Below are 12,161 nucleotides of genomic sequence, written 5' to 3'. Positions count from 1 at the left end.
CCCCCTCTGCTCTCGCTTTCCCTCTCTTTCTTGCTCTGCTCTCTCTCTTCCCCCTCTGCTCTTTCTCTCTGCTCTTTCTCCATCTCTTCTCTCTCTCTCTCCTCCCAGTTATGGTCTGAAGGTGGATATCTGGGCAACTGGGGTCATCACTTACATCCTGCTGTGTGGCTTTCCTCCCTTCCGCAGGTACACTACACAATGTTATTTAACCTCCAGACACCTACAGTACACTACACAATGTTATGTAACCTCCAGAACACCTACAGTACACTACACAATGTTATTTAACCTCCAGAACACCTACAGTACACTACACAATGTTATTTAACCTCCAGACACCTACAGTACACTACACAATGTTATGTAACCTCCAGACACCTACAGTACACTACACAATGTTATTTAACCTCCAGAACACCTACAGTACACTACAAAATTTTATGTAACCTCCAGTACACTACACAATGTTATTTAACCTCCAGACACCTACAGTACACTACACAATGTTATGTAACCTCCAGACACCTACAGTACACTGCACAATGTTATTTAACCTCCAGACACCTACAGTACACTACACAATGTTATGTAACCTACAGTACACTACACAATGTTATGTAACCTCCAGACACCTACAGTACACTACACAATGTTATGTAACCTCCAGACACCTACAGTACACTACACAATGTTATGTAACCTCCAGACACCTACAGTACACTACACAATGTTATGTAACCTACAGTACACTACACAATGTTATTTAACCTCCAGAACACCTACAGTACACTACACAATGTTATTTAACCTCCAGACACCTACAGTACACTACACAATGTTATGTAACCTCCAGACACCTACAGTACACTACACAATGTTATGTAACCTCCAGACACCTACAGTACACTACACAATGTTATGTAACCTACAGTACACTACACAATGTTATTTAACCTCCAGAACACCTACAGTACACTACACAATGTTATTTAACCTCCAGACACCTACAGTACACTACACAATGTTATTTAACCTCCAGACACCTACAGTACACTACACAATGTTATTTAACCTCCAGACACCTACAGTACACTACACAATGTTATTTAACCTCCAGAACACCTACAGTACACTACACAATGTTATTTAACCTCCAGACACCTACAGTACACAATGTTATTTAACCTCCAGAACACCTACAGTACACTACACAATGTTATGTAACCTCCAGACACCTACAGTACACTACACAATGTTATTTAACCTCCAGAACACCTACAGTACACTACACAATTTTATGTAACCTCCAGTACACTACACAATGTTATGTAACCTCCAGACACCTACAGTACACTACACAATGTTATGTAACCTCCAGACACCTACAGTACACTACACAATGTTATTTAACCTCCAGACACCTACAGTACACTACACAATGTTATGTAACCTACAGTACACTACACAATGTTATGTAACCTCCAGACACCTACAGTACACTACACAATGTTATGTAACCTCCAGACACCTACAGTACACTACACAATGTTATGTAACCTCCAGACACCTACAGTACACTACACAATGTTATGTAACCTCCAGACACCTACAGTACACTACACAATGTTATTTAACCTCCAGACACCTACAGTACACTACACAATGTTATGTAACATCCAGAACACCTACAGTACACTACACAATGTTATGTAACCTCCAGACACCTACAGTATACTACACAATGTTATGTAACCTACAGTACACTACACAATGTTATTTAACCTACAGTACACTACACAATGTTATTTAACCTCCAGAACACCTACAGTACACTACACAATGTTATGTACCCTCCAGACACCTACAGTACACTACACAATGTTATGTAACCTCCAGACACCTACAGTACACTACACAATGTTGTGTAACCTCCAGACACCTACAGTACACTACACAATGTTATGTAACCTACAGTACACTACACAATGTTATGTAACCTCCAGACACCTACAGTACACTACACAATGTTATGTAACCTCCAGACACCTACAGTACACTACACAATGTTATGTAACCTACAGTACACTACACAATGTTATGTAACCTCCAGTACACTACACAATGTTATGTAACCTCCAGACACCTACAGTACACTACACAATGTTATTTTACCTCCAGACACCTACAGTACACTACACAATGTTATTTAACCTCCAGACACCTACAGTACACTACACAATGTTTTTTAACCTCCAGACACCTACAGTACACTACACAATGTTATGTAACCTCCAGACACCTACAGTATACTACACAATGTTATGTAACCTACAGTACACTACACAATGTTATGTAACCTCCAGACACCTACAGTACACTACACAATGTTATGTAACCTCCAGTACACTACACAATGTTATTTAACCTCCAGAACACCTACAGTACACTACACAATGTTATGTAACCTCCAGACACCTACAGTACACTACACAATGTTATTTAACCTCCAGACACCTACAGTACACTACACAATGTTATGTAACCTCCAGAACACCTACAGTACACTACACAATGTTATTTAACCTACAGTACACTACACAATGTTATGTAAACTCCAGACACCTACAGTACACTACACAATGTTATTTAACCTCCAGTACACCTAAAGTACACTACACAATGTTATTTAACCTCCAGACACCTACAGTACACTACACAATGTTATTTAACCTCCAGACACCTACAGTACACTACACAATGTTATTTAACCTCCAGACACCTACAGTACACTACACAATGTTATGTAACCTACAGTACACTACACAATGTTATGTAACCTCCAGACACCTACAGTACACTACACAATGTTTTGTAACCTCCAGACACCTACAGTACACTACACAATGTTATGTAACCTACAGTACACTACACAATGTTATGTAACCTCCAGTACACTACACAATGTTATGTAACCTCCAGACACCTACAGTACACTACACAATGTTATTTAACCTCCAGACACCTACAGTACACTACACAATGTTATGTAACCTACAGTACACTACACAATGTTATGTAACCTCCAGACACCTACAGTACACAATGTTATGTAACCTCCAGACACCTACAGTACACTACACAATGTTATGTAACCTCCAGACACCTACAGTACACTACACAATGTTATGTAACCTCCAGACACCTACAGTACACTACACAATGTTATTTAACCTCCAGAACACCTACAGTACACTACACAATGTTATTTAACCTCCAGACACCTACAGTACACTACACAATGTTATGTAACCTCCAGAACACCTACAGTACACTACACAATGTTATGTAACCTACAGTATACTACACAATGTTATTTAACCTCCAGACACCTACAGTACACTACACAATGTTATTTAACCTCCAGACACCTACAGTACACTACACAATGTTATTTAACCTCCAGAACACCTACAGTACACTACACAATGTTATTTAACCTCCAGACACCTACAGTACACTACACAATGTTATTTAACCTCCAGACACCTACAGTACACTACACAATGTTATGTAACCTCCAGACACCTACAGTATACTACACAATGTTATGTAACCTACAGTACACTACACAATGTTATGTAACCTCCAGTACACTACACAATGTTATTTAACCTCCAGAACACCTACAGTACACTACACAATGTTATGTAACCTCCAGACACCTACAGTACACTACACAATGTTATGTAACCTCCAGACACCTACAGTACACTACACAATGTTATTTAACCTCCAGACACCTACAGTACACTACACAATGTTATTTAACCTCCAGACACCTACAGTACACTACACAATGTTGTGTAACCTCCAGACACCTACAGTACACTACACAATGTTATGTAACCTACAGTACACTACACAATGTTATGTAACCTCCAGACACCTACAGTACACTACACAATGTTATGTAACCTCCAGACACCTACAGTACACTACACAATGTTATGTAACCTACAGTACACTACACAATGTTATGTAACCTCCAGTACACTACACAATGTTATGTAACCTCCAGACACCTACAGTACACTACACAATGTTATTTAACCTCCAGACACCTACAGTACACTACACAATGTTATTTAACCTCCAGACACCTACAGTACACTACACAATGTTTTTTAACCTCCAGACACCTACAGTACACTACACAATGTTATGTAACCTCCAGACACCTACAGTATACTACACAATGTTATGTAACCTACAGTACACTACACAATGTTATGTAACCTCCAGACACCTACAGTACACTACACAATGTTATGTAACCTCCAGTACACTACACAATGTTATTTAACCTCCAGAACACCTACAGTACACTACACAATGTTATGTAACCTCCAGACACCTACAGTACACTACACAATGTTATTTAACCTCCAGACACCTACAGTACACTACACAATGTTATGTAACCTCCAGAACACCTACAGTACACTACACAATGTTATTTAACCTACAGTACACTACACAATGTTATGTAACCTCCAGTACACTACACAATGTTATTTAACCTCCAGAACACCTACAGTACACTACACAATGTTATGTAACCTCCAGACACCTACAGTATACTACACAATGTTATTTAACCTCCAGACACCTACAGTACACTACACAATGTTATTTAACCTCCAGACACCTACAGTACACTACACAATGTTATGTAAACTCCAGACACCTACAGTACACTACACAATGTTATTTAACCTCCAGTACACCTAAAGTACACTACACAATGTTATTTAACCTCCAGACACCTACAGTACACTACACAATGTTATTTAACCTCCAGACACCTACAGTACACTACACAATGTTATTTAACCTCCAGACACCTACAGTACACTACACAATGTTATGTAACCTACAGTACACTACACAATGTTATGTAACCTCCAGACACCTACAGTACACTACACAATGTTATGTAACCTCCAGACACCTACAGTACACTACACAATGTTATGTAACCTACAGTACACTACACAATGTTATGTAACCTCCAGTACACTACACAATGTTATGTAACCTCCAGACACCTACAGTACACTACACAATGTTATTTAACCTCCAGACACCTACAGTACACTACACAATGTTATTTAACCTCCAGACACCTACAGTACACTACACAATGTTATGTAACCTCCAGACACCTACAGTATACTACACAATGTTATGTAACCTACAGTACACTACACAATGTTATGTAACCTCCAGTACACTACACAATGTTATTTAACCTCCAGAACACCTACAGTACACTACACAATGTTATGTAACCTCCAGACACCTACAGTACACTACACAATGTTATGTAACCTCCAGACACCTACAGTACACTACACAATGTTATTTAACCTCCAGACACCTACAGTACACTACACAATGTTATTTAACCTCCAGTACACTACACAATGTTATTTAACCTACAGTACACTACACAATGTTATTTAACCTCCAGAACACCTACAGTACACTACACAATGTTATTTAACCTACAGTACACTACACAATGTTATTTAACCTACAGTACACTACACAATGTTATTTAACCTCCAGAACACCTACAGTACACTACACAATGTTATTTAACCTACAGTACACTATACAATGTTATTTAACCTCCAGACACCTACAGTATACTACACAATGTTATTTAACCTCCAGACACCTACAGTACACTACACAATGTTATTTAACCTCCAGAACACCTACAGTACACTACACAATGTTATTTAACCTCCAGACACCTACAGTACACTACACAATGTTATGTAACCTACAGAACACCTACAGTACACTACACAATGTTATGTAACCTACTGAACACCTACAGTACACTACACAATGTTATGTAACCTACAGTACACTACACAATGTTATTTAACCTCCAGACACCTACAGTACACTACACAATGTTATTTAACCTCCAGACACCTACAGTACACTACACAATGTTATTTAACCTCCAGACACCTCCAGTACTCTACACAATGTTATTTAACCTCCAGACACCTACAGTACACTACACAATGTTATTTAACCTCCAGACACCTACAGTACACTACACAATGTTATTTAACCTCCAGACACCTACAGTACACTACACAATGTTATTTAATCTCCAGACACCTCCAGTACACTACACAATGTTATTTAACCTCCAGACACCTCCAGTACACTACACAATGTTATTTAACCTCCAGACACCTCCAGTACTCTACACAATGTTATGTAACCTCCAGACACCTACAGTACACTACACAATGTTATGTAACCTACAGTACACTACACAATGTTATTTAACCTCCAGAACACCTACAGTACACTACACAATGGTATGTAACCTCCAGACACCTACAGTACACTACACAATGTTATGTAACCTACAGTACACTACACAATGTTATTTAACCTACAGTACACTACACAATGTTATTTAACCTCCAGACACCTACAGTACACTACACAATGTTATTTAACCTCCAGACACCTACAGTACACTACACAATGTTATTTAACCTCCAGACACCTACAGTACACTACACAATGTTATTTAACCTCCAGAACACCTACAGTACACTACACAATGTTATGTAAACTCCAGTACACTACACAATGTTATGTAACCTCCAGTACACTACACAATGTTATGTAACCTACAGTACACTACACAATGTTATTTAACCTCCAGACACCTACAGTACACTACACAATGTTATGTAACCTACAGTACACTACACAATGTTATTTAACCTCCAGAACACCTACAGTACACTACACAATGTTATGTAACCTCCAGACACCTACAGTACACTACACAATGTTATGTAACCTCCAGACACCTACAGTACACTACACAATGTTATTTAACCTCCAGACACCTACAGTACACTACACAATGTTATTTAACCTCCAGTACACTACACAATGTTATTTAACCTACAGTACACTACACAATGTTATTTAACCTCCAGAACACCTACAGTACACTACACAATGTTATTTAACCTACAGTACACTACACAATGTTATTTAACCTACAGTACACTACACAATGTTATTTAACCTCCAGAACACCTACAGTACACTACACAATGTTATTTAACCTACAGTACACTATACAATGTTATTTAACCTCCAGACACCTACAGTATACTACACAATGTTATTTAACCTCCAGACACCTACAGTACACTACACAATGTTATTTAACCTCCAGAACACCTACAGTACACTACACAATGTTATTTAACCTCCAGACACCTACAGTACACTACACAATGTTATGTAACCTACAGAACACCTACAGTACACTACACAATGTTATGTAACCTACTGAACACCTACAGTACACTACACAATGTTATGTAACCTACAGTACACTACACAATGTTATTTAACCTCCAGACACCTACAGTACACTACACAATGTTATTTAACCTCCAGACACCTACAGTACACTACACAATGTTATTTAACCTCCAGACACCTCCAGTACTCTACACAATGTTATTTAACCTCCAGACACCTACAGTACACTACACAATGTTATTTAACCTCCAGACACCTACAGTACACTACACAATGTTATTTAACCTCCAGACACCTACAGTACACTACACAATGTTATTTAATCTCCAGACACCTCCAGTACACTACACAATGTTATTTAACCTCCAGACACCTCCAGTACACTACACAATGTTATTTAACCTCCAGACACCTCCAGTACTCTACACAATGTTATGTAACCTCCAGACACCTACAGTACACTACACAATGTTATGTAACCTACAGTACACTACACAATGTTATTTAACCTCCAGAACACCTACAGTACACTACACAATGGTATGTAACCTCCAGACACCTACAGTACACTACACAATGTTATGTAACCTACAGTACACTACACAATGTTATTTAACCTACAGTACACTACACAATGTTATTTAACCTCCAGACACCTACAGTACACTACACAATGTTATTTAACCTCCAGACACCTACAGTACACTACACAATGTTATTTAACCTCCAGACACCTACAGTACACTACACAATGTTATTTAACCTCCAGAACACCTACAGTACACTACACAATGTTATGTAAACTCCAGTACACTACACAATGTTATGTAACCTCCAGTACACTACACAATGTTATGTAACCTACAGTACACTACACAATGTTATTTAACCTCCAGACACCTACAGTACACTACACAATGTTATGTAACCTACAGTACACTACACAATGTTATTTAACCTCCAGAACACCTACAGTACACTACACAATGTTATGTAACCTCCAGACACCTACAGTACACTACACAATGTTATGTAACCTACAGTACACTACACAATGTTATTTAACCTACAGTACACTACACAATGTTATTTAACCTCCAGACACCTACAGTACACTACACAATGTTATTTAACCTCCAGACACCTACAGTACACTACACAATGTTATTTAACCTCCAGACACCTACAGTACACTACACAATGTTATTTAACCTCCAGAACACCTACAGTACACTACACAATGTTATGTAAACTCCAGTACACTACACAATGTTATGTAACCTCCAGTACACTACACAATGTTATGTAAACTCCAGTACACTACACAATGTTATGTAACCTCCAGTACACTACACAATGTTATTTAACCTCCAGACACCTACAGTACACTACACAATGTTATTTAACCTCCAGACACCTACAGTACACTACACAATGTTATTTAACCTCCAGACACCTCCAGTACTCTACACAATGTTATGTAACCTCCAGACACCTACAGTACACTACACAATGTTATTTAACCTCCAGAACACCTACAGTACACTACACAATGTTATTTAACCTCCAGACACCTACAGTACACTACACAATGTTATTTAACCTCCAGACACCTACAGTACACTACACAATGTTATTTAACCTCCAGACACCTACAGTACACTACACAATGTTATTTAACCTCCAGACACCTACAGTATACTACACAATGTTATGTAACCTACAGTACACTACACAATGTTATGTAACCTACAGTACACTACACAATGTTATTTAACCTCCAGACACCTACAGTACACTACACAATGTTATTTAACCTCCAGACACCTACAGTACACTACACAATGTTATGTAACCTCCAGACACCTACAGTACACTACACAATGTTATGTAACCTCCAGACACCTACAGTACACTACACAATGTTATTTAACCTCCAGACACCTACAGTACACTACACAATGTTATGTAACCTCCAGACACCTACAGTACACTACACAATGTTATGTAACCTCCAGACACCTACAGTACACTACACAATGTTATTTAACCTCCAGACACCTACAGTACACTACACAATGTTTTTTAATCTCCAGACACCTCCAGTACTCTACACAATGTTATGTAACCTCCAGACACCTACAGTACACTACACAATGTTATGTAACCTCCAGACACCTACAGTACACTACACAATGTTATTTAACCTCCAGACACCTACAGTACACTACACAATGTTATTTAACCTCCAGACACCTCCAGTACACTACACAATGTTATGTAACCTACAGTACACTACACAATGTTATTTAACCTCCAGAACACCTCCAGTACACTACACAATGTTATGTAACCTACAGTACACTACACAATGTTATGTACCCTCCAGACACCTACAGTACACTACACAATGTTATTTAACCTACAGTACACTACACAATGTTATTTAACCTCCAGACACCTACAGTACACTACACAATGTTATTTAACCTCCAGACACCTCCAGTACACTACACAATGTTATGTAACCTACAGTACACTACACAATGTTATGTAACCTCCAGACACCTACAGTACACTACACAATGTTATGTAACCTACAGTACACTACACAATGTTATTTAACCTCCAGACACCTACAGTACACTACACAATGTTATTTAACCTCCAGACACCTACAGTACACTACACAATGTCATTTAACCTCCAGACACCTACAGTACACTACACAATGTTATTTAACCTCCAGACACCTACAGTACACTACACAATGTTATGTAACCTACAGTAAACTACACAATGTTATTTAACCTCCAGAACTCCTAAAGGGATATATTCTCAGGTACACCACATAACAACGTGGCTGGTCCTTGATGGGATGGCGTTCATTACACAGTCACCACGCTTAATGTTAACATGATAATCTCTGATATTCTACGATTGGCCACCTGCTTCATATCTGATTCACACAGTTAAACCTCTACTAGCCTGTCTAGGATGTGCTTTAACTTACAGAAAACGGGGATTTAATCCTTACTGTTGGAAAACTCTTAGAAATGTCTAATTGGTCTCGGGAATGACCTGTAAATGTTCCCATAGTCCTTACGCTGAAAATCAAGTGTTGAGTGGGCTAGCCTAGCACATCTGTTCGGCTTCCTTAGTGTAAACCCAGGCGTCTGGCCCTCGCACATTATTCAGCTATTTAAAAATAGGAGATGTGAATTTACATGAATTCATTTGATGTTTTTTTATACTTGCGGTTTAGCATAACTGTGATCTCGCATAGATTAACCGTTCGGCATAGACATAGACAAGGTCTCTGGATAGTAGTGTCATTGCAGTGAGGATTGTCTGCCAGAATAGAGCTGAGAGATTTATTATGTCGTCCTATCCTCCCCCTACTTGTACCTCTTCTGTGGCTACTCTTGTTGTGTTCTGGTGTGTCCTTGAATTGATTCCTGGTGCTGAATTGGAAAATGCAGCCAGTTAGTGAGGGAAGGTGAGGGGATAGATAGGACAATGGTGTCAGAGTTATTCTGACGCTGTGTGTCTTTGAATGTGACATGAATATAATGTGTGTGTGTGTGTGTGTGTGTGTGTGTGTGTGTGTGTGTGTGTGTGTGTGTGTGTGTGTGTGTGTGTGTGTGTGTGTGTGTGTGTGTGTGTGTGTGTGTGTGTGTGTGTGTGTGTGTACTACAGTATTTGTGGGTGTATGCTGAAGTATCCATCTGTTCACAGCATAGTATGTTTCTCTGTACAGTGAGGACAACCTTCAAGAGGACCTGTTTGACCAGATCCTGGTGGGACGACTGGACTTCCCTGCTCCCTACTGGGACAACGTCACGGACTCAGCCAAGGTAAACCACCACACACAGACACACCACCCCTGTCGCGTCAGCCCCCATTACATTTGGGTGGCAGCAATGAGGGGGCGGGAGGGTCCCGTTGAGATCTCCCGGAATGAAGGAGGCGGGAGTGAAGAAAGAGAGGGATGGTTTGGAAAGAGGAGATGCACACACACCATCTCTTCTTCTGTTCACACATCCCGCTCCCCTCTTTTATGCTCTCTCGCTCTCTCTGTCGCTCGCTCTCTCTCTCGCTCGCTCTCTCGCTCGCTCGCTCGAACTCTCTCGCTCTCTCTCTCTCTCTCGCTCGCTCTCTCGCTCGCTCTCTCTCGCTCTCTCTCGCTCTCTCTCGCTCTCTCTCGCTCTCTCTCGCTCTCTCTCGCTCTCTCTCGCTCTCTCTCGCTCTCTCTCTCGCTCTCTCGCTCTCTCGCTCTCTCGCTCTCTCGCACTCTCGCTCTCTCTCGCTCTCTCTCTCGCTCTCTCTCGCTCTCTCTCGCTCTCTCTCGCTCTCTCTCGCTCTCTCTCGCTCTCTCTCGCTCTCTCTCGCTCTCTCTCGCTCTCTCTCGCTCTCTCTCGCTCTCTCGCGCTCTCTCTCGCTCTCTCTCGCTCTCTCTCGCGCTCTCTCTCGCGCTCTCTCTCGCGCTCTCTCGCGCTCTCTCTCGCGCTCTCTCGCGCTCTCTCTCGCGCTCTCTCGCGCTCTCTCGCTCTCTCTCGCTCTCTCTGCCTCTCTCTCTCTCTCTCGCTCTCTCTGCCTCTCTCTCTCTCTCTGCCTCTCTCTCTCTCGCTCTCTCTGCCTCTCTCTCTCTCGCTCTCTCTGCCTCTCTCTCTCTCTCTCGCTCTCTCTGCCTCTCTCTCTCTCTCTCTCTCGCTCTCTCTGCCTCTCTCTCTCTCTCTCTCTCGCTCTCTCTGCCTCTCTCTCTCTCTCTCTCG

At 40.5% G+C, this 12,161-nt stretch overlaps 1 protein-coding gene across 1 annotated transcript in view; it reads left to right on the top strand.

The window, feature by feature from the left end:
* The window catches only part of LOC139396836 (serine/threonine-protein kinase DCLK2-like), a gene marked incomplete at both ends in the record, with an annotated part of 76,946 nt that extends 65,703 nt beyond the window's left edge, over positions 1 to 11,243 (top strand). The window contains 2 exons of the mRNA XM_071143753.1: positions 109 to 186; positions 11,147 to 11,243. Of these exons, the coding sequence (XP_070999854.1) occupies positions 109 to 186; positions 11,147 to 11,243 (175 nt within the window). The remainder of the gene's footprint in view (positions 1 to 108; positions 187 to 11,146) is intronic.
* Positions 11,244 to 12,161: the final 918 nt, after the last annotated feature.

The sequence above is a fragment of the Oncorhynchus clarkii genome, unplaced genomic scaffold, assembly GCF_045791955.1.
Source record: "Oncorhynchus clarkii lewisi isolate Uvic-CL-2024 unplaced genomic scaffold, UVic_Ocla_1.0 unplaced_contig_8664_pilon_pilon, whole genome shotgun sequence".
Classification (NCBI taxonomy): domain Eukaryota; kingdom Metazoa; phylum Chordata; class Actinopteri; order Salmoniformes; family Salmonidae; genus Oncorhynchus; species Oncorhynchus clarkii.
The sequence above is the reverse complement of the archived record's forward strand: the minus strand, read 5'-3'. Positions and strand labels throughout refer to the sequence as shown.